Source organism: Drosophila elegans, unplaced genomic scaffold (genome assembly GCF_018152505.1).
Source record: "Drosophila elegans isolate 14027-0461.03 unplaced genomic scaffold, ASM1815250v1 contig_476, whole genome shotgun sequence".
Classification (NCBI taxonomy): domain Eukaryota; kingdom Metazoa; phylum Arthropoda; class Insecta; order Diptera; family Drosophilidae; genus Drosophila; species Drosophila elegans.
Window position 1 is genome coordinate 16,000,550 of NW_024545863.1, and position 20,136 is coordinate 16,020,685.

General features: G+C 37.5%; 1 protein-coding gene across 3 annotated transcripts; it reads left to right on the top strand.

Annotated features, from left to right (window-relative positions):
- Positions 1-141: 141 nt before the first annotated feature.
- LOC108135134 (organic cation transporter protein) lies at positions 142-20,085 on the top strand. 3 transcript variants are annotated; one of them, XM_017255763.2, is made up of 7 exons: positions 142-363; positions 14,833-15,128; positions 15,194-15,421; positions 15,485-15,743; positions 17,457-17,874; positions 18,301-18,807; positions 19,308-20,085. In XM_017255763.2, exons 2-7 carry the CDS (start codon positions 15,030-15,032, stop codon positions 19,552-19,554), a joined length of 1,758 nt encoding a protein of 585 aa, XP_017111252.1. In that variant the 5' UTR covers positions 142-363; positions 14,833-15,029; the 3' UTR covers positions 19,555-20,085. The 3 variants fall into 3 exon arrangements, with proteins under 3 accessions (XP_017111252.1, XP_017111242.1, XP_017111234.1); XM_017255753.1 differs by lacking the exon at positions 142-363 and adding an exon at positions 10,346-10,551; XM_017255745.2 differs by lacking the exon at positions 142-363 and adding an exon at positions 12,948-13,449.
- The last annotated feature ends 51 nt before the right edge of the window (positions 20,086-20,136 follow it).

A 20,136-nucleotide genomic window follows, 5' to 3' on the forward strand; every position in this document is an offset into this window, starting at 1 on the left:
AGCTGATTTTGACCGCCTGCTACGCGCACATGGCGGTATCGTGAAAATACAACTGGCGTACATTTTCATTCGCTTGCCTCGTTTTCCACAGTGCACAGCAGAGGCTGAGCGAGCGCCTGCTGACTCCTGCTGGGGATATTTGGGTTCAGTTAGCGTCGCGGATTGGCAGTATCAACATCGCAGGACGAAGGACGAGGAACGCGATGCCGGGCTCGATGATACTGATATTGGCCCCTGGCGTTGCATTCGTTTATTGCCCCAAGGCGTTGAGGGTCCTGGCGGCGTTGCCCTAGGATATACTCGCCTTTCGAAGTTCCCACAACTGTTGTCCTGGCAACTGGAAGTTCGTAAACAGGGATTATGGTGAGTCAAGCCTCGATTCGCATCTCTGGGTGTGCCAATTAGTGCCCCGCCAGTTCTATTTGTCTTTATTAGTTTCATAATTAAAAAAACATTCGGAGTTGTCATGCTCAACCAATTCGGGTTTTGTGGTTTGCTCCGTTGCTCATACGCCCCGTGGTCTTACCTTCAAAGTTCTAGAAAAAGTATAAACAAAATGTATTCCGAAAATGGCACAAAAATAATTATCTTATTTTTTATTAAGTTTTGTAAAATATAATATTTCCATTTTGTTTGTTTAAAATTTTTAATATTTTTTAAGCTTTTCAAAATTGTTAAAATATTTTATTTAAACATAATATTTGTGTATTAATAAAGCTTTAGGTACTAGTTCTACTAGAGACACAATAAAGCAATATTTTTTTATTTATTTAGGATTTCATATGCACAATGCAATAGCCTTGATTTATAGTACGAATGTGGGCAATTATGCTTGGTTTGCCCTATGCAATTCCCCATCTCCTCATTCCAGCTATTGATTTTTAGTGCCGGCGCCGGCAAATACTCGTATTTGAGCAAAGAAAGTTGACGCTGTCGTTTACCCTCTGTCATCATTGTCCCGCTTCGCATTTGCAGTGCCCTTTGTGCGTTTTACTCGAGCAAGGAGTTGCCAGGACCTTGGTTCTTTGTGCTGACAGACATTTAAATCCCACTAACGGGCAGCAATTTATATGGTTCCTTTCACGACAATAAGTTCCTTGAACTTTTACAAGAAATGCGAAAACAAAGTACGAAAAAATTCCCCTCGAAAAACTTTTTCAGCTTGCATGCTAATGAGATTGATAATTTTATTGATTTAATAATTCCAGCTAAGTGAATCATTATTTATCATCCCCACCCGTGATGTTAGGAATTATTTTAGCAATTATAATTTCCCAGGCTCGTAACGACTTTGATCGCTTATGCTATTTGCTTTGCCGACAGCTGACAAAGTCCCGTCAGCCTGTAATTACCCTTGAGGCATATCATGACCAATATTCCACCCAGTTCCTCAACATTTACATGGACCTCCTGTTGTCCCCAAGCTAGTGCTAAATAATGCACGAAGAGTGCAAAGTGTTTCTATTTTGGCTCTGTCCCTCATGTTTGCTCCACTCGGAAGTCACTGCCTTGACATTGAATAATGGTGTTGTAAGCTGGCGTTGTTAACGCTTACTGAAGCGTAAATATGAAATTTTTGAATAACATGAGACCATCTAACTGAGCTTGACAACTCACTCAAACTGAGCATAAAATTTGCAGAGGAACAGGATACCGGCTTGTTAAATCAATGAAGTGTGTGAAAAATTACGCATACGTCATGTGATACAGGTCAGGGATTTTCCTTCAGACTTTAAATCCCTTTTTTTTTACAATATTGTAATTTTATCGTAGTAATTGGGTAGGGGTGCATGTCATTTACATTGATTAATTTTCGACTTTCTAGAAATTTAACTTTTAGCCGCATTGTGTTGAATATTCATTAATCATCAATTTATAAATCTTGTTTAACCTTTCGATTTCACTTATCATCATTGAAACCGCTTCAATCTGATTATTAGGAACAAATTGCGCAAATTACATATACGCTAAGTTATTAAGACAAACATTTCCGGTGCTCAGTGAAAGAGATTGATAAAAATTCGCTAATTTAATTTGGGCGCTCGAATTGGCACTTAGCCTCTTCTTTCTCTCTCTCTCTCTTTCGCTTGTGTTTTGTAAGTTTTGTTTACAAAAAATAGCACAGAAATCAATTTAGTAGCCCATAAGAAACCATAAGTAATTGTTCGGTTATCAAAATACAGAAGCCCTATAATGAACGCCATTTCCTTTCAAGTTTCAGCATAAAAGAAGGAAATCAAAGAACCGCTGAGTCATAGAATTATTTGGCCTTTGTATGCACTTCCCAAACTTTGTGTTCATGAAAATTCATATATGTATGTATCACTGTGGCACACGCGATTTGCGTGCTTATAAATTAAGGCGACGTCTGTCTGTGTATATTTTGCCGTCCTTGAGCAGTCCTATAAATAGAGCTGGCCACCCGAAGACCCCCCAAAGACAACGTCCGCACCGATGTCGAGTTCCTAGTTCCATTTACACGCCAGGAGACCGTCAATCGCAGGAACCTGCCCCACTTGCCCCATTTCCCAAATGCTGTCCGATTTGCTGGTGCAATTGAAAATCGTATTTGATGGTAATTTTCACATCTTATGTTCGAACCACGCACAATGCTCTCCGATGATTGACGATGCTAGGGATTCTGCAGCAAGGAGTAGATTTAATTACCATGGAGAAAGCTTATCGGGTTTCGTTTTTGGGATAAACAAACCCAATCTGCGTCATTCGACTCCTAATTAGTTTATTTTGCCCCGCATTCGCATTCGAATTAGCGATCACATAAATCCAAGATTAAAAACAAAAAAACCCAGCATAAGCATAACTAATTGTGATTAATCACAATAACAATCGATAGAATTATATAAATATTTTCCAAGAATTCCTTAAAGCCGTTTCGTTTTTAATTATCTTAAAATACAGACAATCTAATTAATTTTAGAATCTTAAGATGTTAACTGGCTAAAAAACTAAAAGCTTTAAGCTATATTTTTAATGAGGAAAAGTAAACAAAAGTGACTGTTAAGCATAACAATAATAATCTTGCTAAAAAATAGAATAATAAATCAGTTCGTCAACAAACTTCAAACAGACGGCATTTAAAAGATTGAAAAATGACAAACAAACTGGCAATTATTCCCCTTCAGTTAACTGTATATGATGAAAGCAATTGAACTTGGCAATATGTATTTATGTTTTTCTATTTTTAATTTATTTCCTTCCCCATAACTCAACACCAGAATCAATTAGTTACTACTATTATACATAGTATTTCATAATTCGCTTATAATACCCAGCAAAGTACAAAAACCTCCATCAATTTTTGCTACAAAAGCCAGAAATCACACTTAATGCATAAATACTAATAGATATTACTGTTGATTGTTATACAATTTTATTCGATAAGAGACACACACCTTTGAAGTAGAAATTGTGAGTTTTTTTTTTATAAATATAGATTTGATTTCTAATGTGAAAATGGAATAAGTGAGCGGAAAAATAGCATATGTTCTTATTTATATGATTCCCAATTTAGATTTCTGTATCAATTTAAATTGCACTGACAAGTTGAACTGTCGCACTTTGTTTAATAAAACATATTGGCATGCATAATAATTGCATTTGTTGCATGGGACCTTGAACAAATGGAATGAGACGAGTCGATTGCCGGGCAAGGTCATCATAATATCGAATTGTTTCCCATTATCAGTACTCTTCACTATCTAAATCACTCGTTAGCCCTTCTACAAAGTAGTCCTAAACGTTCAAAAAGCATTTTATATGCAAATATAGAGTACAAGACTAATTATATTTGTATAGGCAGCAAACTGTGAGAGTCAACAAATGAGTAAGCAGATTCATTGGACGCTGCCAAGAATCGAAAATCCCACGAAAATAAAGAATTTTGGCTAAGCCAAAACTCAATGTGAAGGTCGCTGGCGGAGATGCCTGCATGTCAAGGCTAAAAAAATGTATTAGAAATTTGGAAATGATTTAAAAGGGAAACTTTTTCTTATCCTAGCTAGCTTTTCATAAAATTTGATTTAATAAAGGTATTATAATAAAATTATACAAACCCTATATTTAAATAAACAATATATTTTATGTTTAAATTTACATTTTAAGATTAAATTAATCTCTGACAGAAATTCTCTGAATATTTCTAAGGTGCATGAGTTTATGACTTTTCTAAGAACATAGGTATTAAAATTCCCTAAACTTCCAACAATCGTGATTTATTTTCACCTCTAACACCTGAAAACCGTTGTCGTTTCGAGCGTTTATCAGACTTTTCTCTTCGGCCGAGTAGCGGTGAATGCTCTCAAACAAATCGGAGACGCATAATGAAAGCAAACAAAACAAATAAAATAATTAAATTTGGGCATTTGTAAAGAGAATACACGACTGCTGACGTCATTGGTCATCGGGACCAGACGGATGGCAAAACAAACTACAAATCAAGCGCACATCGAACCGGTTCCGTTTGGTTAAATCAAAATACATATAATAAATAATTGTTAACAAAGAACTGCAATAATCAGATTCATTTTTGTTGTTTGTACCGATTTTGCATGCAGTTCATGCTCAACAGCGCTCTCTCTATTTTTTTTTGTTTTTCACGGGTAGGATGGGGTTGTTCCTATCGGAAAACTTTTTGATTCTCATCCACATTTCGTTATTTTTTGTTTCATTTCTTTTGTGTTGACCTGTTCTTGGGTTATTGCGTTTTAGGGAAACGCATTTTCATACCACAAACCATTTTGGACTCCGATCTGCATTGTAACGAAGAAGAAGTGCGTAGTTTGCTCATCCCAAAAGGGGTTGATATCGGCCCGAAAATTCCCTTACAGCTTAGCATCCCTTAAGGCAAACATTTAATTGAGATGCACCCTGTAAACACAGGAAATCGGCATTTAACAGCTGAGCAAAAACATAAAGAAACAAGGAAAGAGAGGGAGAGCATGTTTAAGAACCAGAGAGCATTACAACGAAAATTAGGCTCTAGTTATACCTCTCATTAATAGAAATTAAGAAGTATGATGGACATGAGACATATTTTAGGTATATAACTAAATGCCATTTGTTTTTTATTTTAGTAAATAACAATTTAATTACTTGTACAAAAAATTAGATAAGAAATTTGAAAATTATTAAAAACGGAAACTTTTTCTTATCTTAGATTTAGATTTTATCTAAAATAATAATAAATATATTTTCTTGAAACTAATTAATATTCTTATAAAATTTTAGAGTTCTTAAAATGTTACACCTACATTCCATCAGTTTTATTGAATTAATAATTAATTGATTATTTAAAGAGATAACGCCAATTATATAAATAATCTTTAAAAGTCCATCTCTTTTCATTACACACTATAAATATGTGGATGCAGTAGTTATGCTTGCGTTAAACCTTTTTACAGGGCACCTCGCAGTCGTGACCGTCGACAATCGCCGTAGTTTTTCTTTGCCAATGTCATGGCCGATATTTTGAATACCAGACGAGCATTGAACAGTCGAACGACGGCGCTCGCTCAGGAACGGAACCCAGAAATCGCATCCGCGGAATCTCAGAACTGCAGTCGGTGCAAGTGCTAACGGTGAAGCGTCGTACTCTATATCTGGCTATTGTATAATAGAAATAGTAATAGGTGGGTGTCTAAACCACCAACGGAACGGAACGTAAAGGAAAGTTCGGAGCCATTCGACAGTCGTAGTGGCTCCGTAATTTCTCAATCAAACGGCTTGCAGTGAATCGACGCGACGGATGCCAAAGTGCAGTGTGAATAGGCAAAAGCAAAGGCAAAGGCAAACAATTAATTGACGGCAATTGAAGTGCAGTTGGCGATCGGGAAAGGCAGCATGCAAAGAGTTTCTCACAGGCGAGTGGAAAGTTTTGCGTTCGATCTATTTATTTTCGTTCTGTCGCCAAGTGCTGCCCATATAAATAGCAATTAACGAATTTATGCAATCGTCTTCGGCCAGTTGTATGATTTCATGCACCCAGTCATAAATATGTTTATGCGCACGTGTATCAAACTGTGCCCCCCTTTAAAAATAGAACGGGTTGAACGCCAGCGGTTTTCTATTTATTTCCCATTTCCCCATTTCACAGTGCCTCCCCCCGAACTGGTTTCAATTTAGTTTTTCTGGATCGCGACCAAGACACACGTTCCCCTGGCCTTGGCCAGTATAATGGTCCAGTGTGGACTCTAAAGTGGCGAACTGGAACTTCTGGGAATGCAAATGGATGGGTGGGGCTGAGCAGGAACACGAATGCATCCTGAATGCCAATAAGATTATCCCCTTGGGTGGCACAGGGTCATTTCGTGTCCTTGTTTTCCATATATTCATAAGGATGTGGGAGCTAAGTACTTTAATGATGCTTTCATTTGCATCCAAGGAATTAATGTTAATCAGCTGTATTGCATTTGCGCCATTCCTATGCGTTATATGAAATGCAAAATAACGAAAGAAAGTCGCATCTTAAGCTTGTTCAGATAAAATATTAATTATAAATGCCTTAATCATAAATGCAATTGACTCAAACAGTGATTAAGGGGGACACAAGTTACAAGATATACAAATAAAATACAAAACTGCAATCAGTTGGAAAGTTAAAAAATTAAGTCAGAGCAGTTATCAGAAATCTGATTTTCTTAACAAGAAGTATAAGTACCACAAATCAAGAACTTTATAACAAAGAACTTGTACAAAAAACAGGCAGAGAGGAAAAGAGCATTAAAAAAAGTAAAATTTAAAATCCTAATACAAGTATCAAAAAAAAAAATAATAAAAAAAAAATGTAAAACAGAAAGGGAAGAAATGAGCATTAAGTTAAGATAAAGTTATTACATTATGTTTTCTATTCTTTACAAATAACCAAATGCTATTGAAATATCAATCTCTTAAAAAGTTTTTCAAAAACAACTTAATGACTAAAGTGATTCTAGATAACAGAAATACATAATATTTTCAAGTGCCTTTCGACATTGGAGTGTTGGGATTTCCCCCCCGAAGTACGATCTATATTGCAGAGTGTTGTTAAAGTAGTTGGGAAGCAATTACACCTGAGCTGCAGCTACAGTTTTGTGCAGTGCGGCGAGACAAAGGAAATGAACCGATCGACAGAGAACCATTATCTCTGGGCAACCAGTTGGATCTGGTATGGGCATGCATATGTACGATAATCTTGATTGCATTCGTGGAAGCAATCTCCTTAGAGCAGCGGATCTCATAACATGTTTTGATTTTCGCTGTTTGTAACTGGTTTCTTGGAGATACCCCCTCAAATGACATTTGACCGATGCCGAACTTAAAAGCTAGTTATGTATGTCGATGCTCGACTCAACTCTATGATTGATGCTTGCGGTTTGCCCGATACACATCCATTTAATTAACCATTGATTATGCGCATATATTTTTATTTTTCTTGCCATAAATTAAAGAACAAACAAAAAAATTAAAGCAAAAAGTAAAGTCACGTTTTTGACTCATTTATATCAGTTGGCGCTTATATTTGTTCGTTTTGTGCGAGTGGATAAGCAAATAAAACTTTTTGAAATTAATTTTAAACTTTTTATGCCGGAGACGTCGTTGCCAAGCTCGTTTGGTGTTGTTTTTTGGATTATTTTTATTTGATTTTTTTTTCGCTCAGTCGTTTTTGATTGAGGGTCAGCATTGAAAAATCTCTCTGTGTCTTTAGTTTTGCACTATTTTTTTCTATATGTACCTGGCGCAAAGAAAGACTGGCCCAACGTGTTTCGCGATCGAAAGTCTGTTTTTCAGCTCGACCAGAAAATGTAAATGCGTAGTCTGGGCTGGCGGCTGGGTCTGGGTGCGGATCTGGGTGTTTGTTGTCTATAGCTATCAGCTGTAGCGACGATTGCCGCTAAACTGCCAAAGGTAAACCTTTGTGTGGCCTTTGGTGGCGACCGTGCAAACCGATTCATACTGGTTCGGAAAAGTTCTCCGCCTTTGTTTCTGATCAATTTGTTTGGTTTTGTCTCCGGCCCAGAGACATCGCCCCCCCACTTGGCGATGGAATATTCCCAACATTTATGCTGGTGCGGCATCCCGCCAGCATACATATATAGATATATAGACGGGGAAGTCGGGGCGGGTGCCGTGACATCATTTGCATGGCCCATCTCGGGTGACTTCGATCCAATTGACCAGCATTTTTTGGTGAGTCGGCACTTTCGTTCATCGATTTGTTTATGCAATAATTGATTGTTGTGTTTATGTTTGGCCACTCAATTGAATGGCTTTCTTTCGATTGTGCTCATTTTTTTTGGTGTACTCATTTGAAGGAAGTTTTTTTTGGGTGGGTCAAAGAACTGCAGACCCCAATTTTTTTTATTGAAATTTAATAGGTTGGGCTTGGGGTAAAATTTCCATTGAATATTAAAAATTATATATGGCATATATTTTTTTTGTTTATATAATGTTAAATTATTATTAAATTGTTCTTGATTGGTTTTAAAATTTAATCATTATTAATTGGGCTTAATTATATAATTAACTTTTTTAGACAATATAAGCAATAGCGTTTTTCAAATAAGTGCTTAGGCTGATTATTCCTATATTTCTGTTATGTCTCCATTATAATTTTATTGTAATATTTTGTAAGGATAGATTCTAAATTAATATAAAAAATAGAAAATTGTGGCTTTTCGATAAGTTTAATAATTTGTTTATGTTTTTAATAGACACATCAAGGTTTCCTTTTCATTTTGTTGTCAATTGAGTTCCATGCCCAGCCATCACGTTCTAAGTATAGCATTTCATGATGTTTGCAAAGAATGTTGGGTATGACTTGAGCTTTATCATCCAACTATAAAACTGAGTGAGCTGGAGATACAGTGAGAGCTGAAAAGAACCACAAATTTGGGTATTTATGGTGGGCCGGATTAACGACACTTGTTGCTGGTTGTTGGAGTGGCTTTTTATGCTTCGCTGGAAGGGTCCACGGGGTTGGAGAAATGGCATTTAGTTATTTCATAGAGAAAAACTGCTGACGCCATTTGTCGAGCATGCGCCGCATTGCCCCACGGCTGATTGTACGAGTCGCGAATGCGAATGGCAGCGAAAAAGTGCTCGGGCTGAGCCCGTGCTCATAATTGGTTACAACTGACACAAACCAGTCCGGATCGGATGGCCAATTCGGCGACTCAAAAAGTGAGTCGATCGTAGAGAGAGTGAGCTTTATCAGCGGTGAGAACCCGCAACTCTTATCACTCGGATCTGCGGGGCTTTTCTCTTACCCCTTTTCCTGATGGACACGCTTTTCGAACTTTCGGACAAAGTGTTCCGGTAACACAAATTATATCTTCTCTCGCCTTCAGCGTTGCTGTTCAAATGGCGGTCGCATTACTCAGAGCCATCTTTACTCCAATTCTGCGACGTAGATGAGGATTATAAAGATATTTCATACAAAGAAACGCTCCCCTACTGCATGTGGCTTTTTTTCACAATTATTGTCCCGCATTCAAGTAAATCCCATCTGGCAATCTTCCCCTAATTGTTAACCCATTAAAACACTTCGTTATGGAGGCGTTTGTCACTGCCATCTGTGTCTCCAAGCGCTCTAATTGATGCCAACAGTTTTGTATATCTATTTATGTGGATATTCATGGAATAATAATAGTTGTTTGTCCGGCAAACAAAAAAAATTTGTGTCATAAAAGCTTAATCAGCAACAAACAAAAGCAAACATACGATTCAATTGAAGGTTCACAGAAGAGAAATTCGATATAGCGAGGATAGGGTTTTCAAACTAAAGTAGACGAACTTGAATGGATGCACAGTGAAAAGGGGTCTCGTTCTAAGCTGGAAAGTGATCAAACTTGATTTGTTGGGTCAATTGCATTTTTTCTTTTAATTTGAAATACGTATATCTTACTATAAAAATGATAAGATTATAAGTGTTTTTAAAGATTGACGAATGTTAGTCATGGAACTATATATATTTAAAATAAAATAGTTATCTTTTTCAATTAAATGCCATCCAAATTTGGTAAGAATTTGGTATGAGTTTGGATGAAAAAGATTTCATTAGTAAATAACAAAATCATTCCCAATTAAAATGAAAAATGATATGTGTTGTTATTGGGTAGACCAACAATCGATCCCCGTATTTCTTTTTGTGTGAAATGGGGGTATGCGAGTAAAAGGGATAAAGTGCACTCTTTATTTGAATGGAGAGAGACGGCAATAGCGAAGGAGAAAGAGAGGGGTAGAACCAAGAATACGCTACTCATTTTCAGTTGCAGCTTACAGCTGGCAGCGGAACTTTGCTGGCACGCGAAAGCATTTAAAACCGACAACATTCGGTGAACTTGAAGTCAAAGCGAATCCAATTGTCACGCGAGCAGCAGCAAAAGATCGCGAGCGAGAGGCCAACAGCTGATCGCTGAGTGAGGGAGAGAGAGTGAGAGAGAGTGAGAGGGAAAGTCGCTCCTTTCTGCTGTTGCTGCTTTCGCCAGGATCAGCGGAAAAAGAAGATCGGCGGCACGTCGCGAACTGCAAAATTCATAACAAATCGCCTAATTAGTAAGTTCAATCCCTGATGGCTATTATTATAAAATCCGTTTTCGAAACATTTCGCAAGTGTATGTGAAAAAAAACAGACGCAATAACAGTTTATGGTACCAGGGAATTTTAAGTTTTGCGTGCTAACAAAACCGCTAAAGAAAAACCACAAAAATCCAACAGTTCAAGGACCTAAACTTAAGGAAAGGAATAGTGAAAATGTATTATATATACAATGTAATTTATGTAATTTTCTATCCACAAATTATCTTAAAAATAGGTGCACAATCGGTACAGTGAATCAACAAAAACCAAATCAGTTGACTTAATAGATGTCACTATTTGATAAGCAAAAGTGTAAGACATCCAAACACACAAATGTTGTGCCGCCAATTTAACTATTGCTAAAGAGTTAAATTAATATAAAGATAAAAATACAATACACAATAGTAACATATAAAAAATAATCGATCAGAATAAAGATAAAAATACAATACCCAATAGAACCAATTTCAAAAGAAATCGACCAGAATATATTTCTTAAACAAGCTAAGATGCCAGACACCAAAATCTTCTCTGTTTGCTTTTTTGTGAAGCGGCTAAAAAAATATTTCCTTTTAGCTTAACACCTTTGCATAAGCATAATCTAGGTGCTGTTAATATTTGTCTAACAAATTAATACAGTCGCGAAGATGATGGTCGTAATTTTTGGCCCCTGATGTGTTAGCGTCTTTGATTTGATATTCGCGTTTTTACGCCTTTTTATTGTTTGTTTTTCAAGTAGGTGCTAAAGTTAGACGGAGTGTGTGAGAGGATCTGCCGAGCAGCATATAAATGTAGCTTAGTCATTTAATTCAGTGAAAATACCCGCGTGAACTGCGGATAACAGGGCGTATGTGCGATGACTAATGAATCTATGAAATTGTAACGAGAGTCCGGGTGCTTTTTGAGAAGGGCCAATGGAGCCCTGTACTTTCTTTGTTCCATTGTTGACAGTAGCCACACAAAGAAAAGCGCAATGCAAATGCAAATATTGGCAAGAGTAATGTATATTTTCCGGCTCTTGTGAAAGATCCATCCATCTGGCCAGTACAAGTACAGTTGGCCAAGATCGAGAGAGCGGCCAGCACGTGTTCGCGTTATTTTTTTCTGCCTTTTTGACTAGAGGGGAAAGTGCGATAAGATCGAACTCGTATTTTGCGTTATGGCATTGAATTTTTCGGCTACGCACCTCGATTTTATGGCAACTAACTCGTTAGCACATGGAAGTCGGCTACTTGAGTGCTACAACGTCTGAAATTGGCCATTATCTAATCGGCGGCTGGTGGGCTGTACGCCTTGTACTCGCCTTACCCACTTGATTGGGTTTTAATTGCATTAGAGCATTAGCCATGAGCTTTGATTTCTGATTAGTGTTGCCATCAAATTGATATTTATTTATGGCTTACTGCTCAACTTCAGGCACAATAAGTTACCAAAGCGCCTCAAGTGTGTAATAAATTGTCGTCTACTAATTGCCAAAGAACGTTGATTAATCACATTATGCTTTCTACTAATTGGTTAAATCTTTCTTATTGACTTGTAAGAGCAAAGTTCAAGTGCTTTTTCGCTATCATATCTTGTCACTTCAGGTGTACAAGCATTGTTTCCATTTTGTTCTTTGACCTTGTTTTCTCTGCCTTTTTAATTTAATCTTTGTCGAAACATGTATTCTAAATATATGTGACCTCATAAAAGTTTAAAAATGCCAACAGGACAGTATCTTTGCGGTTATGACTCCGCTTTAAACCTCAAAACAACAAAAGTAAAGCAGGCGCAGCAGAAAGAAAGTGACCCCAAAATAACAAACAATCAATTCATATTACAAAATCGCAGCCAATGCTACGATTGTGATGAATAATTAGCAGAATAATCGTAATGAAGTGAATCAGTCAAGAATTTCCCCTTCGATATGATATTATGAGCACTGAAGTTGCTCAACGCGACTACTGCGAATAGATAAACTCGATTAAACCAATGGGGAATATTTATTTATAGGGCAAGTAAACCAAAATATTCGGAGGGGGAGTTTGTCTTGAGAATTAGCAAGGCAATTGCCTTTGCATGCGCTACAATCCGATCACAAGGGTGGAGTATGGGGATGTGAATCAAATGAAATCGTATCGAATCCAATCAAGTATACGCCGTGTGGTCGCTCGTAAAAGACCGAAAATCGCAAATCTCGAGCTTGGTCGTGCTATTTGTTTGTTTTTCACAGGTTTTGGATTTAATTATGACCTGTTTCTGGTCGTAGCACCCTCATATCCCCCCCTCCCCTCTGACCCTCGCGCCTGTTGAATTTGATTTGCCGCCGCCGACGACGTAGCTGCGCGAACAGCTGTTTGGCGTTTTTAATAAACAATCGTCGGCATTTGGCAGCTCAGTTTGTGAGGAGCGTTCGGCGGATACACATCGCATATATCGCTCTGGCCAGCTCGTCCCAAACGGGCCTAAACGGTTCCGCCCAGCGCACCAACAAAGCCAAAAAATATTTAACAACACTTCATTTAAATCAAGTCGAGCGTGCGCATTTGTTTTCGTGATTATCCAAACGGACAAACAATTCAACTCCCCTTCTAAATCGGTCTGCGAAAACATATCCATTTTTATTGGCCGTGGCGTGTGCGTTCTGTGACAGAGCCATTGAACTTTGAAAACACCGAAAATATTTGGAAAGACATAAACAATAACATACTTATATCCCTATACTAATTGCTGTCGGGAAATTTTGTTTGTGGTGCGTCGCAGAAAAACTCTTGTTTCTACGCTGCAAGAATTGTTTAAATTTATACTTTTGCTTCGCCCGATCTGCTTTGTCGTTAGCTTCGTAAACAAAATTGTGGTCTGAATTTTCATTTTCCACATACATTAGCACAAGAGGTAAATAACATGTATGATTTAATAATTGAATTCTAACAGTGAACTAAATAAACTTCTTAAATGTGACTACTTCTTGCTAAACAGTTTAAGTTATTTTTGATCTGCCTTCAAAAGTTTCAACACTCGACAGATTTTGTGTTTGGTGTGTAATCAGAAGGAACCTTGGATCCGTTCTACAAAAAAACTCACAAAAAGTGGTTGTTGGAGTGGAAAACCGAAGTAAAAACCAGTTGCCATCAGCCGAAATATGCATGAAGCGCTCCACAAATTATTCATTTATTTCGCCAAGATGTAAATTATTAATGCTCGGTGCTGGCACGCTGAAGTCGAGTGCCTAAACTTTATTGAAGTGTGAGCAAAAACTATTCCGAGAAATCCAGCCGACCAGTACGAGGTCTAAACCGTCATCTACACGTGCTCGGGCCCCCATTGAAAGTCGATTCTCGATTCTCGATTCTCGTACTTGACAACAGTCTCCGAGTGGCATAATGGCCCCGGGTATTAGTCAGGCCTCCCTCTGGCAGCAGTTTTTCGGCGTTTTATCTAAACGAACGCCTATATAAATATTTTGCCAGTGATAAGCCCATGTAACTGGCTGTGCAACCCGCTCCGGTGGCCTTAATTTCAGCTCATTCAACACGCCGAATGATGTTTGGTCAAAGTCTGATCGCAGTTATCTTCGGTCTCCGGTCTCCGGTCTTGGATTAGCGAACGGTAGCCTACCGCTTATCTGGGCTGGCAAATCATGTTCAATATGGCTAGCCGCGAGGGGAAATACTGTTCTCTAATTGAATTTCGCGCTAAATACCCGCCCAACGTGTTAAGTGTATCTATTTATTTGCTTATTACAATTATATTAGGCGAATTAGCAGGAAAATATAAACAGGGATTTGATGACAGAACGTGGCTAGACGCAACAAGTTAGATAATAAAATTGGAGCCATAAAAAGTTTCCAGTCTGAAAATGATAAGAATATTCAATGTGCTTTTGCGAACTATGGTCATAAACATTTTTCAAAATGTGTCCCATCAAGAATATTTTGTATCAATAACAATATATTTATAATACTTTTTAAAGCCAAAATTTTTAAATTAATATAAATTTCATACTTAAAAAGTTTTTAATTCCATTAACTTAACAATATAAAGAGGTTAATGTACAAATTATAAACAACCCAAACAAATGGTTTATCTCTTATCCAAATCTAGTGTATTTTCTATATGGCTGCCTGTGAAAATGTTTACCTAATTTCTTTGTTGCCTGTTTATTTATATGATTTATGGATAAAAACATAATAATCTTATCTAGATCAAAATATAGATATCTATCTCGGAAAAGTTTAATGACCTAAATTAATGACCCAAATACTCTTTTCATTTCAGACCAAGCCAAAGCAACAAATGTGACAACAAACAATAAATTGTGATACAACATATGTGAACTCCGCTGGCAATTGGGCTTGCCTCTTATTCCCCCAAAATAATCAGCGTTTGAAGAACCAAGTCACAACCATCTATAGTACAAACACAATACCCAAACAGAACTCAACTCACTTAGCTTCAATTACACTCATTTCAAAATGGATTTCGATCAGATTCTGGCCAAATGTGGCGACTTCAATCGCTACCAGTTCATGATACTCGCCCTCTTTGGGTTTATTAATATCATCGTATCGATGGTGAGTAGCTTATTTGACTATCCTTAGCTTTAGTTATTTAATTGTGTTATTCTATTTGCTTGCAGCATTACTTTACGCAAACAGTCATTAGTTTTGTGCCAGATCATTGGTGTTATCATGATAAGCTAGTGAATATGACCTATAAGGAGATCGGGGAGATCTATGCTAAGTTCGATCAGCCCTCGTGCACCCGATTGGATGACATCAATGGACACAATGTCACCGTCAGCAGCAAACCGTGCGAGAAGTGGATCTACAACTACGATTTTGGCTACAGAAGCATGAACACGGAGGTAAGTGTGGTTGTTAATCAACTCATCAACGGTTCTAACTGTCTATGATTAACTTTTATTTAGCTAAACTGGGTCTGTGACTCGGCGTACAAGGCACGCATTGGCCAGTCCCTGTTCTTCATCGGCTCCGTGGTGGGCACTCTCTTCTACGGCCTGCTTTCCGATAAGATTGGCCGTGTTCCCGCCCTAATCTTGTCCAACTTCTGCGGCTTTGCCGGTGATTTCTCCACCATATTCACCAAGAGCGTGGGCACTTTCACACTCTGCCGTTTCATTTCCGGCCTGGCAGCCGACACAAACTTCTACCTAATGTACATTATAGGTAAGTAAACAAGTGGTTTGGATTGGGTTGGAAATATTAGGTCAGCTTCCCATTTGCTACTATTTATTTTTAAGTACAATTCAACAAGTGGCTTTTATCTAAATGGTTAAAAAAAACGTAGTTACTATTTGTCCTCAAAATTAGCATATTAACCTAGTAATAACTGATGAAAGCCAATGCGAATTGATCGTGCAAAGTGTCAGAAAAAACCTACACCAGTAAAAAAAAAGTAGTAATACCAAGTATTTTGTATTCCATTTAAATATTTTTCATCCAAATCGGATTTTGGATATTTTAATTATGAAAATATTAATTTTTTGTTTTATATTTTTTATTTGACAATTTTTATACCCTTGCAGAGGGTATTATAATTTCAGTCAGAAGTTTGCAACGCAGTGAAGGAGACATCTCCGACCCTATAAAGTATATATATTCTTGATCAGCATCACTAGGCGAGTCGATCTAGCCATGTCCGTCTGTCCGTCCGTCTGTCCGTCTGTCCGTCTGTCCGTCCGTTTATATGCAAACTAGTCTCTCAGTTTTAAAGCTATCTGCATGAAACTTTCCCAAAAGTTGTCTTTCTATTGCAGGTAGTATATAAGTCGGAACGAGCCGGATCGGACGACTATAGCATATAGCTCCCATAGGAACAATCGGAAAAATAAAGGAAAAAAAATTATAACTTTGCTGTTTTTTAATTTTTTGTTTAGTTCTTCGACATTTAGTAATGGTTAAATATTTCCGATTTACGGTTTAAATTTCATCAAAATCGGACGACTATAGCATATAGGTCCCATAGGAACAATCGGAAAAATAAATGAAAAAAAATTATAACTTTTCTGTTTTTTAATGTTTTGTTTAGTTCTTCGACATTTAGTAATGGTTAAATATTTCCGATTTACGGCTTAAATTTCATCAAAATCGGACGACTATAGCATATAGCTCCCATAGGAACAATCGGAGAAATAAATGAAAAAAAATTATAACTTTTCTGTTTTTTAATTTTTTGTTTAGTTCTTCGACATATGGCAATGTTTAATTATTTCAGAATTATGGTTTAAATTTTATCAAAATCGGACGTCTATATCATATAGCTCCCATAGAACTAATAAAAATATATAAAATAACTATCTAATAATTGAGCTGCAAATCATCATAGCTTCACTGTTTTTCAGTATATACTGAAGTAAATCATAATTTAAATGTTTTCAAAAGTATTTAATTCATGCAATAGCTGCAAGGGTATATGAACTTCGGCTTGCCGAAGTTTGCTTTCTTTCTTGTTTGAATTGTTTTTATTGTCTATTTTAATTTGAATTTGAGCCACATAAAATCTTAATATAATGCATTTAAAATAAAAACGAACCAGTTTAAATCAAAAATTTGTATCTTAGTTTAAGTATTTTTATATTCAATTATGCAATATAATATGTCTTATTTTAAATATTATTATTCAACATTAAATTTGAATATCAAATATACAATTTTATATTTATATTTACTACTCCATTTTTTTGAACAGTGCAATCGATTTTCTTATAAATCTACAAACAGAATTCTTTTAAAATATTAGTAAAACTGATAGTTTATTTTTATAAAATTAATATTTCTTTTAATCTTGAGCAAAAATCTTGCATATTAACTTATTTTATAGGTTTTTGTTCCCTAATTTAGCTTGTTTTATAATTATACTAATATATTTATCCCAAACAGTTCTCGAATATATTCGCCCCAGCATGAGAACCCTGGGACTCAACATGGCAGTGGGTCTGTTTTACTGCCTGGGCCTGGTCTTCACTCCTTGGCTGGCCGTTTTGGTGGGACACTGGCAGATGTACCTGGCCTGCACCTCGCTGCCCATCCTGCTGGTGGTGCTCTACTACTTTGTGGTGCAGGAGAGCGCCCAGTGGCTGGTCACTCGGAATGACATCGACGGGGCCATCGTGCGGCTCAAGCGGGTGGCCAAGTTCAACGGCTGCCGGGTGACCCAGGCGGAGTTCGATGAGTTCCGGCGCCACTGCCAGATGACCCGCGAAATGCAGGGCGGCGATGACAAGAAACAGGCCACACTGCTGGACATGTTCAAAACGCCACGCATGCGCAAGAACACGCTCATTCTGTTCTTTAAGAGGTAAGTTACTTAATTTATATATATTTTATTTACTCGTCAAGCGATTAACATATAAATGCTATTATTTATAAAACTCCACATCCAAAAAAAACCAAAGGATTTGTTAGGATTTAAAGCCTGAACATAGCTTAAATGTTTAGGAAAAAATCACCTTATTCTACACTGGGAAAAAAACCGTAGTAAATCACTATTTTGTGGCTGCATATGAACTGGAGATTATTCTTTATTTAATCTTTACTATTTGGCAATGAACTAAATTAGTATGCCCCTTTTTATTCAATTAGACATATTGTTACAATGACTAATTTTAACAACATTTTTTTTTTGTTCCACATAGTTTTGTACCACTTGTTGATTGTTTAAGTGATATTATTTAGACAAAAAAGTTTTAAATATAACAATTTAATTTGCTTTTCTTAACCACAGCATGGTGATCACCCTGTGCTACGATGCCGTCTCCCGAAATGTGGAGGGCATGGGCATCTCGCCCTTCATCATGTTCTCCCTGAGTGCCGTGGCAGTGCTGCCCTCGAGTATCCTGCTGGTCCTGCTGCAGGATCGCATTGGTCGCAAGGGCATGGCCTCGGGATCCCTGCTGGTGGGCGGAATCTTCACAACCGCCGCCGGAATTGCGATCGCCTACCAGCAGCACAACCACAATGCCATTCTACTGGCCTGTCTGACCATCGCCGCCCGATTCGGTGTGGCCATCTCCTACGAGTCGGGCTCTCAGTACGCCACCGAGCTGATTCCCACCTGCGTGAGGGGTCAGGGAGTGGCTGCAGTCCACGTGGCCGGGTTCGCGGCCTCCTTCCTGGCGCCCTACATCCTTTGGCTGGGCACCTTGATCAGGGCGGCGCCGTCGATAATCCTGGGCATACTGTTCTTTGCCGGATCCTTTGTCTGCCTACTGCTGCCAGAGACGCTAAACAGGTTAGTAATTGTGTATAAATGTATAATTCGAAAATTGCATATCCTAGAGATCAATTTAAGAGGGCAAAAAAATTCATTCCAAGCATCCAAACTGATGATGAGATGCTTACAAAATTTTATATTAGGACTGATTAATAAATGTTAAAGCAATCATTTTATTTTTATTTATTTAAAATTAATAGTGTAATCTGATTTTATAGTACACAATTTTTATAAAAGCTATATTTACCAATAACTTAATTGAAGTTTACAGATGAGTAAATCTCATTTAATGAATGTTTGATTTATTTAAGTTATTCTTGGCATGTAAGTTCATTGCTTTCTGGTAATTAGAAGACATTCATTTGAATAATTTGTGTTAGCTCACTTTACAATTATTTATTTGCTATTTTTGTGTAGAATAGATGAACTCCTTGGAAATAACGATGAATATGTAATATTTATGTGATTATGTCGATAATGTTTTGCTTAATTTACGAATATTTTGTGTTATATTTCAGGAGCCTGCCCACGACCATCGAAGAGGGCGAGGTGTTCGGCAAGGGCGAGCGCATGTTCGACTTCCCGTGTCTCCACAACCGGCACGATGACGAGGAATCCGACTCCGAGCTGGAGAAATACAAGCGCAAGCACTCGCTGATCGACGCCAAGCAGATGCAGATGGAGTCCTGCTCGAACGGGAAGCGCAAGCAGTCCTTGATTGACGCCGACCGCGAGGAGCAGGCCCTGAAGGACGCCAAGCACTGAGGGGCCCACTTCCCCCCGCCCTCAGTAGTTCGTAGTTTAGCTAACCAATTTTCGCTTAGACCTTAAGACCCAGGCTCCTGATCCAGGATCCAGATGCAGATCCAGAATGGGTGCCAACAAAATGTGTGCTCAGTATGCGGAAGCCTTTTCTTATTTGTATAGGAGTGTACCCGTATAAATTTATAAATACTTATATATACCTACTCTAGCTGGTAACGAATTAGGACGTAGCTGTACATTTAATTTGATCGAAAATTAAAGTTTTTTCCAAAACGCTGATTGTGCATGAGAACGGAATCGTATAGTTAACACTTAAGCGGCACAAAATCACTTAAATGAAACCAATTGAATACTTACCGTAAGAGTTTTTCATAATAACTACTTGTACATAAGTGCGATACTACTTAGGCCAGTAACTGAATGTTCTATTTTGGATTTTGATCTTTAAGCAAACGAGAACCATTAAGCAAACTGATAATAACTATTTAAAGTTAGAAAACCATAGAAAATATACAAATCAAAACAATTTTATTCAAACGTTGTTAATTTCTTTTCTGGCGGAGGCGTTTATCGAAATATATT